This window comes from Lethenteron reissneri, chromosome 58, assembly GCF_015708825.2.
Source record: "Lethenteron reissneri isolate LAM-NWPU_2019-01 chromosome 58, ASM1570882v1, whole genome shotgun sequence".
NCBI classification, from domain to species: Eukaryota; Metazoa; Chordata; class Hyperoartia; order Petromyzontiformes; family Petromyzontidae; genus Lethenteron; species Lethenteron reissneri.
The window spans coordinates 9,842,955-9,863,396 of record NC_083836.1 but is presented as its reverse complement, the minus strand read 5'-3'; the positions used below and the strand labels follow the sequence as shown (position 1 = coordinate 9,863,396).

General features: G+C 50.1%; 1 protein-coding gene across 3 annotated transcripts in view; it reads left to right on the top strand.

The window, feature by feature from the left end:
• The window catches only part of LOC133357599 (ferritin, higher subunit-like), a 56,276-nt gene that overhangs the window by 29,304 nt on the left and 6,530 nt on the right, over positions 1 to 20,442 (top strand). Inside the window, exons 2-4 of one of the 3 annotated variants that reach the window (XM_061575615.1) lie at positions 1,521 to 1,627; positions 3,733 to 3,879; positions 15,633 to 15,758. In XM_061575615.1, the coding sequence (XP_061431599.1) occupies positions 1,526 to 1,627; positions 3,733 to 3,879; positions 15,633 to 15,758 (375 nt within the window). In that variant the 5' untranslated portion in view covers positions 1,521 to 1,525. Of the gene's footprint in view, positions 1 to 1,417; positions 1,628 to 3,732; positions 3,880 to 15,632; positions 15,759 to 20,442 lie in introns of those variants that run through there. The other 2 variants (XM_061575614.1, XM_061575617.1) reach the window with 2 other exon arrangements.

The following is a 20,442-nucleotide window of genomic DNA, read 5'->3' as shown; positions in this document are numbered from 1 at the left end:
TCATAAGCAGCATTCCTCCTCCTCCAAACACGGCGAGTTGCGTTGATGCCAAAGAGCTATATTTTGGTCTCATCTGACCACACCACTTTCACCCAGTTGTCCTCTGAATCATTCAGATGTTCATTGGCAAACTTCAGACGGGCATGTATATGTATTTTCTTGAGCAGGGAGACCTTGCGGGCGCTGCAGGATTTCAGTCCTTCACGGCGTAGTGTGTTACCAACTGTTTTCTTGGTGACTATGGTCCCGGCTGCCTTGAGATCATTGACAAGATCCTCCCGTGTAGTTCTGGGCTGATTCTTCACCGTTCTCATGATCATTGCAACTCCACGAGGTGAGATCTTGCATGGAGCCCCAGGCCGAGGGAGATTGACAGTTCTTTTGTGTTTCTTCCATTTGCGAATAATCGCACCAACTGTTGTCACCTTCTCACCAAGCTGCTTGGCGATGGTCTTGTAGCCCATTCCAGCCTTGTGTAGATCTACAATCTTGTCCCTGACATCCTTGGAGAGCTCTTTGGTCTTGGCCATGGTGGAGAGTTTGGAATCTGTTTGATTAATTGTTTCTGTGAACAGGTGTCTTTCTATACAGGTAACAAGCTGAGATTAGGAGCACTCCCTTTAAGAGTGTGCTCCTAATCTCAGCTCATTACCTGTATAAAAGACACCTGGGAGCCAGAAATCCTTCTGCTTGAGAGGGGGTCAAATACTTATTTCCCTCATTAAAATGCAATTCAATTTATAACATTTTTGACATGCGTTTTTCTGGATTTTTTTTGTTATTCTGTCTCTCACTGTTCAAATGAACCTACCATTAAAATTATAGACTGATCATGTATTTGTCAGTGGGCAAACGTACAAAATCAACAGGGGATCAAATACTTTTTTCCCTCACTGTACACCGTGCTAACCATAACCATACCCTCTTACACATAACACACCCAGAATGTTGCGATATTCCTCCTCCCCATGCCTGCCTTTGTATCCCCCAGTGCCCCATCGCTCAACAAATCACAGATTAGGGATGGAGCTAAGCTGAGTGAGGATGTTGCAAACACGCAGAGACACAGAAACCCATAGACTCACACTGTGTACTATGCAGACGGGCCTTTACCGGAAACATCTATTATATATGTTCCTTTTAAGGCTATGATGCTATTGACGAATGTGTTTAGGATTTGTTGTTGTTTGTGCTTGTGCAACAGCGGCATCAGCAGCTAATTTGTCAATCGTTCCCACCCACTCTTAGCAAAGGAATGAACAGCCCCGCCTACTGTTATGCGAGCCCCGTCCATTGTTAAGCCCCTGGTTAGTTAACTTTATCCACCGCCTGCTGCCGTGCGGCTATATAAACTGCGAGCTGAGCAGCTCTCCCTCAGTCAGGTCACAGATCTTACTTCAGCAGTGTTTGAGGGAACCCTGTCGTCTTGTGGAAGTCTTGCTCCTCTCAGTTACAAAATATCCTCCGAGAGAATTCCTGTTAAATGTGTTCTTGAGTCCCATTCTCTCAATCGAAAGCAGAAATAATGGCACCCCAGGTTCGTCAAAACTACAGCCAAGATGTGGAGGCGATCATTAACCGCCAGGTCAACATGAATCTGCATGCGTCCTATGTCTACCTCTCCATGGTGAGTGGATGAATAATGGGTGAGTGGGTGAATAACTATGTAACAAGATTTTTGTTCCTGGGTAGTAAGTTTTATCTTTTAATTGCTTATGCCTCAAACGTATAGAAAATGGCAATTATTCCCCACAAACTTTGCTTTTATGACCAGGACTTTACGTGAAGGAATTACACAAATGCACACGTTTTCTCATTGAAAATCGGTACATTTCAAAATATTACTGTCCTGGTCACAAAAACAACGTTTGTGGGGACTAATAACGAATTTCTGTACTTCTAAGGCATAAGCAATTAGAAAATAACACTACCCAGGAACAAAAAAGATTGATTTTTTTGTTACGCAGTTTTCTTTCAGTGGACGAGTCAAACTCAGATGGCAGACTGGGAGCATGTGTTGCTTTCAAGTTAGAAACTGCCATCTTCATCGTTATTATCTTCTTGGCGAAGAAAGTTGTAAGTACTGTGCACAGACCTGGTTGACGGGTTGATGGGTGATTGGAGTGCAGAAGACCATTCGCAATGCACAAGAGAGCACGGGGCTCGTGAGCGGACTCATTGATGCGCAGAGCATAGCATGATCTGCGAGATTCAAGAATGAGTCGGTTGGTAGATCTGCAGGCGGCACTGTGAGTCAGACAGTCTCGAAAGCGGTTTCTTCCAAGGGTGCTCCAGCCAACTCTGCGTCTGCTTTGCCGTGATCGCCTCCGGTGATAGTTACTGTGCGCTCTTCCCGTTCTATTTGTGCTTGTTCGGCACGAGTTCATCAAGAACAGCAGTGATGTCATTTTAAACTTTAGCTGCAAATGAATCGACTGCCGATGCAGGATACAGACACGCCAATGCACCAGATCTTCTGACGAAAAGAATCATAGTCCAGTCGTTTCCAGTCTCTCTATGATATCGCTGTGACGGGTGGGAGAATAATAGGTAATACAACTTTGCACGTTACGAGACTGTGATCTTAAATACCCACATTTTACATAATTTCGGTCCCAATTATGATATCGGTGGATGTGAAGATGTGACCGAATATATTTCCCGAGTGACATGTTGCGCCGCTGATGTACTGGGTTAAACTGACTGCTGATAATCTCGGCGAGATCACTGTTGATTTTACCGCAAGAATCAGTCGGTTTGTCAGCACGAGCGTGCGAGTGAATTAACTGGGCATGGATCCAAATCACGTGACCAACCACGGCTCAATAATTATCTTTTATATTACTCCACTTATTTTCCTAGGAAAGCCTCAGAGGATTTATTCTTTTTTCAGGAGGATCCTGCCAGGTGTTCGCAGTAGGGGGCGATGTTTCTGCTGTGTGTGATGCCAATTGAGTAATCTGCAGGTAATTTATTCAGCAACGTGACATCGAATCCTTTTTTTAACTAGTGGTGGTGGTAGTTTCGTGAATGTATTTCCAGCAGTAGCCCGTTCACTGCTGTGCCACCTTGGATCTTACTGCGGTGTGTTTACCATAAAATAATACCCGCCATCTGTATGACTTGGTGGACCGTAAGGAGCCCGTGATGGCATTAACAAGAGTATGACATTCTGTGCTCACGTCACGGTCCATAATTTGCCAAATTAGAAAAATTACACTCCAAATTACTTGATTGGAATTACACAGCAGCCACATTCATCCCGACTAAAGAACTTGGCAGGACTCTTCTGAAACGCTGTCGAGATTCTTTAGTGTTTCCTGGATAAAGAAGCCTTATCAATTGTTGTATTATGTTGCTGCTATGAGGGCTAGTGGTGGTTTGTGAAACCACTCCATCCCCACCCAACATTCCTAACTCTGCTGCATTTACACTCATATCTCTTCCAATACCCTGACCACCACCCAAACCAGCCAAATCCCTCTGTCCAGGGAAGGGGGGTGGAGGCTTAAGAGGAAGGTGTGGGGCTGAACCTCCCTGTTGATTTAAAGTAATGAAAGCATAGAATAAAAGGTGCAGCAGGCAGTCATACTGTTTAGTGCCACAGATGCGGCCACAAACCAACTAGTGGTCATTAATTCTGATGGTGATTTTGTTGTGAGTCGTAATGGTTGTGGTTATGACAGTAATGATGTTAGTTGTAATGGTGATACTGGATGTCTATGGAAACAGGCGTCCTACTTTGATCGCGATGACGTGGCTCTGAAGAACGCACGCAAGTTCTTCAAGGAGTTGTCCGACAAGCAGCACGAGCACGCCGACAAGCTGCTCGCGTACCAGAACAAGCGCGGCGGCCGTGTGGTGCTGCATGATATCAAGGTACTGGGAGATGGAGCCACTAAATCAGAATTGCTAATCTGTGAGGGCAACTCAGAGAGACGGGGAGGGGCAATATTAATTAAATGTATAGGGTATTAAGTCGATCCCAACACCCTGGTTGCCCATGATGTTACACATCTCTCCTTCACCCATCCGCCGCAGCAGTGCAATCCTCTGGGAAGTCCTGCGAATCGAAGAAAACAGTCACCTTCCCATTCATCAGGATCTCAATAACATCTCTTGTCATCGCTTGAAGTCACGCAATCCCTTTTGGACCCATGCGCTTAACCTTAAACAATGGTAATTTAACCCCAATGAAGCTTGGAGAGCTGAATGGAATTCAAAAGAACTCACGTACACCTTGTGAAAGACCTAACGCAGACGATCCCTGGATTTGATCTTCCGTGAAGCTCATGGTCCACCATAAATCACATCCACACTAACCATGGCAGATGTGGATACTTGATACACAAATGTAAAATTGAAAACTCTCCAGTATTTGGTTCTATGGCCCCTATGCTGTTACTGTTGGCCTGATACTGTTAACATTTGTATGGGTACCTTTTTCTATGTTGGTAAATCACCCTGCCCCTGTCCTCCCCCGAGAGGGTTTTTTTTCAACTCCCTCCTCCCGTGCACGAGGACACTGTGTACTGTACCTACACTCATGGACAATGCAAGGCACACAACATGGGTCACGGCTGATCGCCTCACTTTATTACTATTGTAGTAGGTTCAAGGAGACTTGGACGACATAGTCGGAGGCACACTTATTTATTGACCACAGTTGTATATTACAGGCCGAGATATACAACACTTGAAGGGGTATCGGCCCCTTCACCCGTCTAACAGGGAGATCCCACAATCTCTGTCCCGGCTAGCCTACTCCTAGGTCCTCCACTACAGGGCTAGGGGAGGCTAGCTGACCCAGCTCTGGTTAAGCTGGGATTACGGCACCCTGAGTCCCCAGACCGGCTCTTAGAAGAACATCGGCTCTGGGCTCTCGGGGCCACGCCACTGGCTTGCCCTGGTCGGTCCTGAGAAGGACGGCGATCCAGGGAAGTCCCAGGGCCTATCTAGCCAGTCTTCTTTCTTCGCTGGTTAAAGCTAAACACTGAACCCCGAGCCCTCCGGCTCACCGCCTTATATAGCAACTCCCCCACCGAGGGGTGGGGCCGTGGGGGATCCCAGCGCCGTATTAGCCCCTCAGGCTAAACGGTGCGGACGTGGATGTAAGCATCTCTTCGCGTACGGGCATAACCACGCCTGGTGTGTTTGTTTGCTCTCCCGTAACACCTCTACACTATCACCGGAGGACACAGAGATTCCCCCCTTGGGTGGCCAGTGTTTGGCCCCCTCCCCAACTTTCCCCTCTCCCTCCAACTCCCTGAATCAGTACTCACTACGCATAATACAGGTTTTTTGGGTTAGATCGCGTAAATATAATGTGTCGTTAAACCTGCCACCATCCGACATAGCTAATTAGTAAGGTTTGTCACTGAAACAGAACATGCCAATTCGTTATTAGTACAGCACACCGGTGTGTTGGGGAGCAAAGCCACAACATTTACAATCTGAGTACGACGTTTCGCCAGTAATTATAATTAGCTTCATCTGGCGACAGCTAGATTTGTGGAGAAATCATGTTTCGTTCCTTAAATAGTTGGGTAGATGTGACAACACTTGTGCGTTCTTCTTACACAAAGTGGGAGGGATTAATGAATGAATATAAATGACTATGGGTATCCATTGCCGTTTGGTTTATATATATGGTAATCACCTACATTATGGATGCGCATTATGTAAGCCCATTGTTCTTGTACTTCCTGTAGATTGTGTGTACTAAAATATCCATACAAACGGTCATTCCTATTGAAGTGTAATGTGAGGCTATGTTCGGGTGGTTGATTGATCACACCTCGTTACGATGATTGGCTCTACCGGTCCTGGCCCATAGCCAATGGGGGGAAGTCTAGGGGTGTGGCCCTGATGTAATGGGAAGGTGACATCTGTAAGTAGATGATTGGATCTGCTGGCTTTAGCCACAGCCAATGGGGGGACGAGTCAGGGGCGCGGTCCTGGGATCGTGCGATGGAGTCTGGAAGATTCCATGGAGGTTATCCAGGATTGGTGGAAAGGTACCACGTGACCCGGGTATTAAAAGGGGTGGAGACGGACAACACGTGGTCAGATCTGGAACTAACGGAGGGTGAGGCTACGCTGGAGCGGGGTCCAGGCTGCCACGTGGCCGCGCGTGTCTCTCTCTCTCCCTCTCATGCTGTCTGTTAGCAAGTAAAGGAGTATGACAGGAGTGTTGTGAACAAAAGACAAATAAAGACCGGATTCCAGAAGTCGCTTCCACGACCTTTATTACAGAAGTATGGTGACCTGTATAGGCATGCATTCAAACAATGTGTTATTTGATGATTCGCTTCCAAGCAGCACTAAGTCTGTAGCTAACTGAACGGTTAAAATCATTTTTCTCTAAATTTCGATAGATTATCTCATTAGTCTTGGCTAGTAGTAACTAGTTTTGCACATAACTTCAACATTATCAAAATCAATTGAGTGTCATTGTTGGCACGCTTGTTCCACCACTGCTGACAGTTGTATTTGGGAGTATTGAATATTTCTTTGGTGTTCTTTTAGTCTCGTGCTGGTCATTCGGCCTGTTTGCCCAACATAGCATTTGCCACAAGTGCAATTAATCCAGTACACACCTTCTGTTGATAGCTTCGTTATTATAATACATCTTTTGTACCAGATATTAATTTATGTATTTTATCAGCAGGGCATTGAATGCCAAAACCAAATCAAATAACACGATGATTGAAACTGACCAAGTAATTAAAACTATAAAAAAACGTACATTATGGGAGTAACTGATAAACTAGCGAGATGTTTGGAAAAAACAAAACATCCAAGTCAGATTTGGCACCTTCCATCGAGCCCCGATATAGAGAAATTCCTATTTGAGACTCCCCTACCTCCATATCCACCCGGATTGGAGGGAAGCTATGGAAGCCCCGAACGAGCTCCCCGAACTCCTGGAGGCCCTGGGTTTCTCCCCCGTAGGGAAGGCCCCAGGCCCCGACAGCATCCGATTGGAGTTATACAGAATCCTGGGCCCAATGATCCTAACACACTCCTTGACACTTTAAATTAGTCTGTTATACAAGGGAAACTCCCGGACTCCACAGAAGAGGTGGCAATCACCGTCATACATAAACTGGGATTCCCCATAGACGAGACCAAGAGCTACAGGCCCATCTCTCTCTTGAATACGGACTATAAGCTGTATGCTAAAACCCTGGCGTGGTGCCTTGAGAAAGCCCTTCTGGAGGTCATTAGCTCTGCCCAGACGGGGTCCGTTAAAGGCAGGAATCCCTCAGACAACATCTGAATCTTGGTCGACTCGGTTGATATTGCCTCCAGGTCAAGCACAAAAATATACGCCATTGCACTAGGTGGGGACAAGGCTTTCCATCGGGTAGAATGGGGGTTTCTTTTTGGTACCATGCAGAGGTGAGCCTCCCCCCCCCCCACAGTTCAGCAAAATGTGCAAGCTCCTTTATGCTCATTCGACTGCGACAGTTACTCCTAATGGCTTTGTCTCAGAGAGGTTCCCCCTCAATAGAGACATGAGACAGGGATGCCCTCATCCCCCCTTCTCTTTGTAATTGCATTTGAGCCTCTGGCACCCAGAATATGAAGTATCCAGGAGACATTAGGTATACACTATGGGCAAGTTGAAAATAACATAAATTTATACGCCGGATAATGTTCTGCTTACAAACACAAACTGGACACCTCAATACCTGCCCTCCTGAAGCTTATTGCGGAGTACGGTGCAGTCTCAGGCTATAAACTCAGTGTCACAATGTCAGAAATCATGATTCTGACCCCGACCTTCGGGAAGACCTCTGCCCAATGTCTCCCCCTCCAGTTGGTGCCTCTCCCAAATCAAGCACCTCAGGGTGAATAGCACTTCTAACCTAGCGGACCTCTTCAAACAGAACTCCCCTCCCCTGGGCTCATCTGGTCCAACACCATGTGAGACTAGGCTCTAAGAAAAGCTGTCTCGGGTGTGGACCAATCCATTTCAAGGACAGTGCCTACATTATCAGAGTTGTGTTTTTTGTTTGCATTCCGACCGCAGGTATTGTGATCAATGCAAACATGACTCCTTGTAAAAAAGGTGTCAGTTTTGTTTGCAGATAAAACGGTAAAAAAAAATTATAAAGGCAGGGGATGTTGACCTAAATATCCTCTCCCCGGTATGGGTATGGCTGATGGAGGATAGGGCCCACTATACATTATCTGAGACATACCAACTCCTACTTCTGGGCCCTACCGAGGTGAGGCAAAAGACAATGGCGCTTTGAGAGGAGGCGCTGGGTCCGCCCGATCCCATCAGAGTCTTGATGGGACTCTTGATTGGATTTGTGCTAGAACGCATCTCCCCTACTGTCAACAACATCTTGAGCGTTGACCAGGCTGGTTTCCGCCATGGCCAAAGCACTTCTGACCAGGCCCTGGCATTTATGTTTGTTGAGAATGGCTTCCAGCGACGTCTCAAAACAAGTGCAGTGTTCCTGGACCTCACAGTACCGTATGATGCCGTCTAGCACAGTCAACTTCTGCTAAAGCTGTTACGAGTCCGGCGGTGCCGTGCTCATAAGTGAACACTGTCGAGCTTCTCAAACAGTGACCTGGCAATGGTAGCAGACGACTACAGCACATGATTACTCCAGCCAAGTACAAGCAAGACCATTTGCAGTGTGTTTCACATGCTCAGTGCCAGAGCCACTTATAAGCTCAAAGTACACCTGAATGGCCAGTTCTTAAAACATGGCCCAAAGCCGGTGTTCCTTGGAGTGACGTTGGATAGAAGTTTGACGTACCGTCCATAACTTGACAAGACGGCTGGGCAAGTTGCGCTCGCGGAACCATCAGTTGGCCTGGCTGGCTTAACGTGGGGCGCTGGTGCTCAGTCATTTCGTATGATAGGCCTCTATTTGTGCTTTTTTGTAGCAGAATACACACCAAATTGGTGGACACTCAGCTGAATGTCTGAATGAGAACCATCTCCGGTGCCATCAGGACAACCCCACTAATGTGACTGCCAGTATGCTGCAACACCCTCCCACCAAAAACTGCTGCCAAACTGCAGTGGCCAAGATGTTGGACAAGGTACATACAGCACCAGAGTTGCCCTTTCATCAATATCTCCAAGCCTCCACCCATGAATCTGAAGTCTCAACACCGAGAGTGGTCATTACCACAGCCCAAAGACTTGAGTATGCAGGATACCCGCACTGCCTGGGGCGAGGAATGGAGATGCTTCGATGTGCCTAACAAAAACCTCATCAGTGATCCGTCTGTCCAGGTGCCTGACTTCGATCTCCCAAGTCATCAGTGGGTTCAGTTGAACCGCTTCCAGTCTGACTAGGGGGTGTGTGTCACTTCCAAACATCGAGGGGGCATACTACTTGACAGCACGCTCTGAGAATGCGGGGAGCAGGAGACCATGGCGCACATCGTCCCTAGCTGTAAAGTCCATCAGGGCATGCTGGGTGGAGGAGGAGGCTGCCAGAAGGAGGCTGTCACATTGACATATTGTATATGCATTTATTTAATACATATTTTTTCTTCTGCATTTGCTACTGTGTGAATGTCATGTGTAAAAGCATTCGCTAAATAAATGTTAGGAACCCAACACTGCCATTAACCTCGAGAGAGGGATGGCTATAATAAACCTCCTCTTGAGAGACACCCAGGGTTTGAACCCAGGATCTCCGGTTTTTTGGCTAACATGGCCATTATGATCTTCCCGAGAAATGTGAAACGGTGTGGATGAGCGCTGTCATGCCATCGTGAACCGAGGTGGCCGTGGTTACATGAGGTACGGGGGGTGAGCGTTTATGGGGGAAAATCCCCCAAAATCCCCCACCTCCGAAAACAACGGCGCCACTCAGTCTGGCCTTGACTGGGGGTGGGACACAAATTGGCCGGTCAAGGCAGGCCAGTTGGCGTGAGGTGAAGGGATAGTCTACAGGGCTATGCGTGATTTGTAGCAAGTGTGGTCAACAAAAATTTGGTTTAATATAACGAAGTAACGAGGTTCTGATTGGAAGACGCTGCACGAACCAAGTTGATTGACAGGGGCTGAGGAACGAGAGATGGAGTAATTTCACCAAGCAAGAGGCAGCTGATTGACTGCTAGGGAGGGCAGAGAGAAAGAGGTGTAAGGGGGGCTGTTGTATGTGTTGGGATTTGAAATTTTGATGAAAATAATAAAAATCCATAATTTTCCAAAAAATGCGCAAATCGCATTAATTATGTAAATGGGTGTATTACTATGCATAAATTATGATAATGCATGTAATTATATGCATAAATTATGATAATCACGGAGATAATCGTAGTAATTTATGCGGAGGCTTGCGATTATGTTAATGTGTGCAGTTATGAAAATTTGCTTAGTTTCGTTTATCCAGAGTTATCAATCAGGATAACACGATTATCATAGATTCATTTACCGATTATCCTAGTGTGTGTTATAATATTTTAGGTCTCCATTTTCATATCTCATCGCAGGTAACAACTCTTATGAATAAGACAGTTTTGCATGGACTTGGAAGGAACACTCGATATGCTTCTGTGATAACAATTTTATTCTAACAAACACGTGGCATTCTATCATGCAGGTCAAACATGCGTCAATAATTCATGAATAACCAAACACTTATGCATTTGCGATATCATGCATTCGAATAATATGAATAACTAAAATTCTTATGCAATTACGAGACTATGCATTTGACTAAAATGAATGACTCAAAACTCTTATGCATTTAACGAACTGAATGACTAAAAACCCTCCTAACAACCAGGCATCTCATTAGTTCGTTTTTTTTATCGATCACAATCGGCGACTGGCCGAGTTTGAAACAAGCATGACACACTTCATTTTGCGGTAATAAAAAGCACTTATTGTATCCCAAAGGCGAAAGTGTATGTATATACTGGTGGGTGAGGGCGTGTTGCGGGAGAGCTAATCTGGCTCTGTTTTAATTAAGTCTTCGGCGAGACTCTTTGACAAAGGAACTGGTTTGACAAGATTTTCTCTGTTTCCTTGAGTCTGTATGTGGGGAGCGATACGACCTCTCTGCTGTCTGTGCGAGCGGCAGCTGAGACTTTCTCCGCTGTGAGGTGAGCGGCGGCGCTCGTTCAGAAGACTTTGACTCTTTTTCTCCACGGCGGGATGACGAGTCGGTTTTGGTTGATGCTGGTCGATCCGGGTGTCGCTCGTTGTCGCTCGGTGGCGCACGGTGGCGCACGGTGGCGCTCGTTCAGCGATCTCCGCCTTTCCTGCGGGTTGTTCGCTGGTCGTCACTCTGACGAGGAGCGATGCTTCGTTCGTGGCAGGGTGGACGTTGGCGTCTTTGTTGGCTTCACTCGCAGCTCTGTGACTCAGGGTAGCGATTCTTCTCAGGTGGTGCAGACCTCGGCTTGTAGCTACGCGTCGCTACTCCGCGAACCTCATCATTCTGGATGACGAAAACTTCTTCGTTGTCGGCGTTGAGATGAGATGGGGCCCGTGGCCCGGACGATGTGTTGGAGCCGAAGCCCTGGCGACGAGATGGGGCTCAGAGCCCTGGCGATCTGCTGGTGGGGCCCGTGGCCCGGACGAGATGCTTTGAATGGATTTTCCTTCGGTTTATATCTGTAAATTCCACTCAGTTTCCCGAGTTGTTCAAAGGCTGTCATAAAACATCCCTGTGGGTGTGAACCATCTTGCGTTCGTGTGTGTGTGTGTTTCGCGTGCGTGTTTGTCCGTGTGTTTATTAGCTTTGAAGACACAGCTGTGTCGTTCTGGAAGACAGGGGTGGGGGTGGGGGCCTCGTGACGGCGCCACCGAAGTTATCCATTAGCCAGACCGATGATTCGCGTCGAGTTATAAAAAAAAACATTCGAATCCATGTTTTGTTACTGAATAATATTTGTCGCGAAAACCTACGCGTTAAGCGAGCTTAATTATTCCCTCCCTTGCTCGGGGATCACATCCTTTGTCTCACACAGCTTAAGTTGGTTTGGTTTGGAAGTTGAAATGCGACTTATTTGCTGCTTGGTTATGCCGAAACCGTGTTCACGATGTTTCATCGTGACCCGATCTCTCATGGAAATGTTATTTCCTCGCGTGTGCAATTTTTGCTGTCCATGTTGTGGGGAGACAAAGACGGTTGTTTCCACGGTGGGAGCACCCGGCGCATGCGCTTATTTATTCGAAGGCGTGTGTTAATTTCCTTTGAGCCATTGCCCCAACCTTTATGGGTGTCATTTCTTGGCTTGGTGCCTGTGTGTGGAGATCCTCTCGGAAAGACAAAGGCGGCCGTGTTGCTCGCTTGCCATGGGGTGTTGTGTTTGGTTAATTTTGAGAGCCTTCTCCGCCCTTGATTTCTCTTCTACTTTAATTCCGTACTTATTGTTTGACTTCTTGTGATTATTTAATCTGATATCCCGGCTAGGGATCTTTGTTCAGAATATAATTATCTCTTCCACCGTGGTGCCTGGTTTGAGGTTTTTTTAACAAAAGGATGTCCTGCTGACCCCCCCGCTTGCAATTCCCCCTCCCTTGTTCCTCTTGTGTGAAATTCGGGGAGTTTTATGACCTTGATTGCTCTCTTTCATGCCCTCTTTCCTTTGAAATGAGGTATGCGCGCGTCTGTGGAAGTGTGGGGGCGTGTTCGTTCCACGTTGCCCCGTGTCTATTAAAAAAAACGATTATATATGTTGGCAGAATAATTCTTAAAAAAAAAATAATATTAAAAAAATAAAAAGGGGGTACATACACAACAGGGCGGAGGTGTGTGCAGCGTTCGCCTGGAGCGGTCGGCATTTGCCGGGGTGGTCGGCATTCGCCTGAGGAAGGACGGATGGTCGATGTTCACCACAACCAAGGAGACTCTTGGAGAAGACCAGCGGCTCAGTGACCAAGACTGCAGCTGCTTTAAGTTGTTCACAGTGCTGTTGATGGTGCCAACCATTCCCGATACTGCTGTTGCTTTTGATTTGTTCGGAGCGCTATTGATGGAGCCAACCAAAACCCGAGACTCCAGATGTGTTGAGCTATTTAGAGCGCTGTTGATGTCCCCAACCAAGTCCTGAGATTGATGTTACGTACCTTGGACGTGTGCTGTGTTGTCTCATTGCCCACGAGTGGAGCATGCATGAGGGTTGGTACGAACGGTCGTCGCGTTCTTCTGTATTTGTTTTGTCGCCACGGTGTTTTGTGATTCTCAACACATGGGCTGCGCTGTGTTAAGGCTGCTGCTGTTGCCGAGAGTTTTGAAGAGTCAGTTGTACAGTGGTACCTCGGTATACGTCGTTAGTTCGTTCCAGAAGGTAGGACTTATACCGAAAATGACGTATACCAAACGAATTTTTCCCATAATAAATAAAGGGAAAGAAAATAATCCGTTGCAGAGTATAAGAAATGATATTTTATATGGCATATTATACATTAATGGGGTTGTATAAAAAATAATTTAGGCACTACTTATTACTAAAATGCATACATACATTCAAATAAATGCATAAATTAAAATAAATGGAAATACAAATAAAATGTAACGTCACTTTACCTTGCTGAGAGGAGTTGATAGCCTACGAGGATGGTGGTGAGGAAGGGGAGGAGGAGGAGATGTTATTTTTTGGAAGGAGAGTCCCCTGCTATTAAAACTTCGGGAAGCTGAAATTCGGGGTTTTTTTCTCCTTCTCTTATCTGTCTTTTTTCTTGACTTGGACCTGGTTGAGGCTCACCAGATTTGAGTTTTACAAAAAACCTGTCCATTGAAGTTTGTTTTTGCCTTCTTCTAAGAGTGTTCCTGAAGTGTGACATTGTCTGGTCATTCCACACAATACTGTTATGGCTTGTTAGAGCCGTAACAGTATTGTGTACGCGGGTACTGTACGCGGTGACTCATCCAAGTTCTAGCAAGTGCGTCGTATCCCAAGCAAGACGTCGTATCCCAAGACATTTTTTTCTCTCGTCAATACACGACATATACCAAATTCGACGTATTCCAAAGCAGTTGTATACCGAGGTATGACTGTACTTGGTTGTTAGGAAATAATTATCTGCCACAGTTGATTCGTATCCTTGTGCAAATGTTTCAATAGCGTATAACTAATCAAGGCATCGTTAATAAATTCAAAATCATAAGATTATCTGTATTCCTGATCGCGTTATTGTCCCTCTTTTTGTGGCCGTTTAAGCACGTTTAAAAGTCCGCATTGGTGCCCTATAATATTGAGAGAATGGCATGGGAGAGAAAATGGATCCTAAATCCTCTTCTATATTAATAAAAAAGAGGAACCCTCACAAAATGTGGCAGGGATATTAACATTTTTAAAAGTCGCTCCAGTGTAAATGTTCTGCGTATCTCTCCATCGGTGTATGTGTACCTGTGAGTGTGTGACTTTGTGTCTGGCAAAACAACCCCCTACCTCCTCGTTGGTGCTGGATGGCAACGCTGTGGTGAGTAGTGCCATGGGGGGAGAGCCAATTTAGATTGGCCATTCCCCTCATGGCATTTATAGCCACCACAGCGGCCAAATGGGGGCTCTGGATGGGTACGAGGGGCTGGTAACCCCTCCACCTTCGATACCACGGAAAAAAATATCTTAAAAAGCTTATGCCAGGGGCCCCGGGGGGATAGGCGTCTATGACGTCTCCTGGCCAAACCCCATTTGGCAGAGCCAGGGGACTGAATCCTTATCTTCGGGGTTTCTCCAGAAACGGAAAAAACCACTGCGGGTGGCCACGTGGAATGTTCGAATGCTCACTACAGAGGAGAGGTTGCCACTCCTCTGTTCCGAGCTGGACCGGTACCGCCTGGATCTCGTGGTATTCAGGAGGTCCGGTGGACAGTACTCTACTCGGGGCAGGAGAATGCCAAATAACAGGGAGTGTCTCTTCTGAACAAAAGAATGAAGGGGGCGTGGGAGCATGGCGGTGAGGTGTGAGAAGCTGTAAGCCCCAGGCTACTTTGGGCTCGCCTTCCCATCAACCAGAGGTGAGAAGTGGTGGTCGTAGTTACTTATGCCCCAACCGAAGATGAACATCCGTGGAGGGATGCAGGCAAGGCCGATGAGTCAGACACCTTCTATGACCTCCTGTCATAGGTGCTAGGCTGGGTCATGTAGCCCGTATGCCCAGCCACCGCATGCCTAAACAGCTTTTATTCGGCCGGATAGAGGGGGCTCAATGGGTGTGGCACGGGCTAGAGAAGAGATGGAGTGATGTGGTACAGGCGGACGCGGAGCTGAGTAGACTTTCCCATGACTGGTACCAGCAGTGTCAAGATCGGCCTCTGTGGAGGAGGCTCCTGAAGGACGCTACTGGGCAGTTGGAGGCAGTCGCCCTCCAGCAACAACGGAGGGCAGAGGAGTGACGCTCACAACAAGGAGTGGAGCGCCGAGTGGCTAAAGCACAGCAAGTTGGCACAATAGGGGGCACAGGTGGTGCATCGGTCAGTCATCTCAATCAGTCTACCCGTGGCACCTGCCAGCGGGCGTTCGACACTTCACGTGGCCTCACCGTGCACATAGCCTGGCACAAGCGCCGTGGTGACATCACCGCCACTTAGTGGTGAATGGCGGTTGTTGCGTGTATCTGAGTAACTAGATATCTGTGTGTGTATCCGTGTATCTCTGTCTTCATATACCTCTTGTATATCTCTGTGTAGAAGCCGGAGCGTGATGAGTGGGGACATATTTTGGAGGCCATGGAGACTGCTCTGCAGCTGCAGAAGAGCATCAACCAATCTCTCCTGGATGTACATGGGCAGGGTCGCGAGAAGAATGACCCACAGGTGAGTGCACAGAATCGCACACATAGACAAGACTTGGAGACTCCAACACGGAGACACACAGACAATGCTCGGACATGCACACAGATGCACACAGATGCATGCCTCGAGATGAGTCTCGACTTGTACAGATACTGGTGAATTTTCACCACAAGTCGTCACTTTAACACGTAGACTTTCGCGACCAATATTATTTATAACTAGCCTTTTGCCCGTCCAAGGAAGGGTGTATTGTAGTAAATCTGAAACTTGCAAGCGAAAAGCAGACCGCGACGTGATATTCATTGCATCCATTCGTGTGCAATTTGTAAGGGCGCGGTGACACAGACCTATTTCATTTTAAGGTTATAATCCCTTGTTCATCATGACGTCCTTTTTACTTTGATGTCTCAATAGCGTTGTGGACATCGCGTGATGTGAGGGTTCTGCCTTTGTAGTGAGGGTTGCAATTTTACGCCGAGGAGGGGGGAGGAGGCATCTAGGCCCCCCATGTGGAGTGACGTTAGCTGCTAATTATTATGAATGGGGGGGGGGGGTCCATTTGGAGGACGTCACCTGTTAATGATTATGAATGATGGGGACTGTTCGATGTGGAGTGACGTCACCTGCTCATGATTATTAATGAGGGGGGAGGGTGCTCCATGTGGAGTGATGTCACCTACTTATGATTATTAATGAGGGGGGGTCCATGTGGAGGACGTAGCCTGTTCATGATTATTAATGAGAGGGGCTGGTCGATGTGGAGTGACGTCACGAATGTTGCACATATATTCTTGGCTCATTATAGTTGGTAATAATAATGGGGGGGGGGGGGGGGGGTGGTGTCCATTTAGAGGACGTCACCTGCTCATGAATATTAATGAGGGGGGCTGGTCGATGTGGAGTGACGTCACGAGCATTTGTGGGGGCCGCTGGCCCCCGGGGTCCCTCCCGCCTGCATCCCCTATTCCGTTTAGGTTACCCCACCTCCCTATTACCCGCTACGGTTTCACCGGCATTCGAACGCGACGCCCCCACTGTTACAGTCTCGCGCCGCGCTCCCACGCTGCGAGCATACACGCGCACAGCATCATCAATCAAACGCCACACTCCCCCTCTTTACACCGCTACGTACAGCTCTCGTATACTGCGAGCGTGTGCCCGCCTATAGCCCTGTGCGGCACGTTACCAATGCGCATCCGTATCCGACACGTAACGAACGTATGAGCACTCCCACACACACGCCGCTCCGCGCACTCCAACTCCACTCACGTTATGATCGCGCACCTGTATCGCACCCGGGGTGGACGCACGCACACACACGCAGCTCCCCACGCGACACTCTGCACGACAAGATCACGCGAGACCACGCTTCGCTATTAATGATTTATTATATGCTACCTGCGAATTGATGTCAAATCAGTGAGTCGACGAGGCTGGCCTACGCTGATACCTCTATACCTATTCCCGATTTATCTGCTACGATACCCTACTTTACCTCCCCACTCACTGTTTGGTGCCCGCGGAGGTTCGCTGCTCTCTGCGCTAACAGCGTACCTCGATGCGTCGCACGGACGTCCGGGTCGCTGGCTGGAACTCCTGCTGGTCCGCTGGCCTGGAGAGAAGGGGCGATTTCCCCTCTCCGCTCCTCTATTTATCCTCCCTACCTCAAAGGGGATGCTGCGCTGAACAATGGGCTCGTGCACCCCAAGCCCGTGCACGGCGGTTCCCCGGGCGCTGTTGATATGCTAATCAGTGAGCGACGTTGGCGGCGTACATCCTAATTACTCCCTTACCCTTCCTAACAATGGGGCCTGCGCGCTCCAGCGCAATTATCCCAACCCCCCATGACTATGCGCAACAGCCCCTGTGACCCCGCTATTCATGCTGTCCCGTGCCTCCCCTGCTTGCCCCGTCGACCCGTGGGAGTGTGTGTGGGGGGAAAATGCGCCTCAACCGCGGTGGCCGAATGCCCCACGCCGCGACCACACCATATTAAGGCCGGCCGCGGCGCCGCGGTGCCACGTAGCACGGGGGGGTCATCCAATTCCCTGATCGCCGGAAACCGTGAGAATTAATCCCGATAAGGGTCTCTCGGATAAAAACCGGTCGATCAGGTGACCTTCCCTTCCAGCTCTATGGGGGGGGGAAATGCGTGCGGGGTGATGGGGGGCAGTGCGGTGGGGGAAGCCGGGCGGCTCCCTGGTTCGGCAGAGCGGCCCCGTCGTTGTGGCACCACATAGCCCCCCGGGGTGCCAGTCCCCGTCCCGGGTTGACTGGAGCACCTCGCCTGGGTTGCCCCCACGAGGTATCGCCGCGGGGTCCGCGGGATTCGCCCGGCCCTTGTGGCTGGCCTCGGGGGTGGCGGCTCCGTCTCCTGGGGCTCCGGCGGTGGTCTCCTCCTCCATTCCAACGGCTCCCCTCGGCCTCTGGCACCTGCGGGCTGGGGAACAAACTCAGAGGCGGTGGGGTTTAAGGGTCGCCGTCCTCGTCGCCCCCGGCCCCGCCCGGGGCCCCTCGGAGCCCGGGGCTCCGTGGGGCCCATGTACTGCGCGAGGCCCCCGGGCACGGGGGGTGGGGGGACCCCGGGGTTTCGGGGTACTTGGACGGCGGGGCTCCCCCCCTCGGGGGCTGCTCGCCACGGCTTCAGTCGGCGGATGTTGACCACCATCTCCCGGCCCCTCTCTCCTCCCTGAATCAGCACCGTCCATGGTGAGATCTGCCGTCTCACAATCCAGGGTCCTCGCCAGTAGGTGGTCAGCTTCCCCACCTGTCCGGCACCGACGCGGGGAGTGTACAGCCACACCTCGGAGCCCGCAGTGTAGAAGGGGGGCTCCATACGGGGTCGGGCGCCCTGCTCTTGCCGCTGGTGCGCGGCCTCTCCGTGCGGGTAGGCTCGGCCCCTGGCCCCTCGCAGGGTCTCCAGCAAGTGCTCCACGGGGTGGCTCCCTTCCTCCCGTTGCGGCGGAGGAACACCGAACAGCAGATCTGCGGGCAGGCGAGACTCGCGACCAAACATCATTAGGAACGGGGTCTGTCCTGTAGAGGTGTGAACGGCGGTGGTGTAGGCGAACAGGGCATAGGGAAGGTGTTCGTCCCAGTCCTGTTGATTCGCGGCCGCCATGCGTTTAAGCTTCCCGGCCAGAGTCTGGTTCATCCTCTCTACCATCCCGTTCGCCTGGGGGTGATACGCCGTGGTTCGGTCCTTCTGGATCCCGAACTCTCGGCACAGCGCCTGAAATAGTTCGGCCTCGAATTCACTACCCTGGTCGGTAATGACTCGTTCGGGGATCCCGCACTTAAGTACGTAGTTTTCCACGAAGGCCCGGGCCACTACGAGGGCTGTTTTATCCGGGATAGCCACCGCCACGGGGTAGCGGGTGAAGTATTCCACCGCTACGAGAATATATCGGTTGCCCCGGTGGGATCGTGGAAAGGGCCCCTGCAGGTCGATTCCGACCAACTGATTCGTCCGACTGACTCGGAACGGCCTCAGGGGTACCTGGTACCTTGCCGGCTTTTGCCCACACTGCTGACAGGCCCGGCAGCCCTGCACCCAGGCGGCCACATCTTGTGCCAATTTGGGCCAGAGATACTGGCGACGCAGGGTCTCTCGAGTGCGTCGTTCCCCATCGTGGCCCCCGAGTGGGTGGTCATGCACCAGCCGTAGCAGCTGGGGTCGCACCTGGGCAGGAACACAGATGCACCCCGGCTGGCCGGCCTCGGTTAACTCCCGTACCACTCCGTTCCGCACACACAACCGGGCATACAAACCGCTCCAGGGTCCTGGTAGGGCGCTCTTTTCCTCCCGCAGTGCCGCCTCCACTGCCGCCAGATCCGGATCTCGCTGCTGGGTCTGTCTCAGCTGCTCGTCGTTTAGGCCCGGGAAGGCGCAGCCGACGTCCTCCTGGATCCGTCCGATCGGGTCCCGAGCCGCGGGTCCCGCGCTTGCCGGGCGGTCGACGGGATCCTCAGTGCCACCTGTGAGGGTTTCTGTGGCGCACACTGCACTCTCTCTCGCTGGGGGGGGGTCAGTGGCCGCGGCCTCTCGGGGGTCCGTTGCCCGCCGGCAGCGTCCCCCCGTGAAACACGGGCAGGCCTCCTCCGCCCTCGTCTCGGCGTACACCGTGGGTCGCCTCGACAAGGCGTCCGCGTTTGCATGCGTCCGGCCAGCCCGATACTCGATTTGCAGGTTGTACTCCTGCAACTGCGCCAACCACCGGGCCATCTGCCCCCGCGGCTCCTTGAATGTAAGAAGAAACTGCAGAGCATAATGGTCAGTGCGTACGCGACATCTCCTGCCGTACAAATACGGCCGGAACTGTTTGCATGCGAAAATCACGGCGTACAACTCTTGGCGGGTCACGCAATAGTTCAGCTCGGCCCCACTCAAGGTCCGGCTGGCGTACGCGATGACTCGTTCCGTCCCATCCTGTACCTGTGACAACACCGCGCCCAGCCCGCTGCTGCTGGCGTCGGTGTCCAAAATAAAATCGGTGGTAAAATCGGGGAAAGCGAGGGTGGGGGCGTGGGTGAGGTGGTCTTTGAGAGTGGTGAAGGCCGTCTGGCAGGCCCCCGTCCACTGGTAGGGGTGCTTAGGGGAGGTGAGTTGGGTGAGGGGGCGTGCAATCTCGCTGAATCCCTTTACAAATCGACGATAATAGGTGGCGAGCCCCAAAAATGATCTGATCTCCGTCAGATTCCTTGG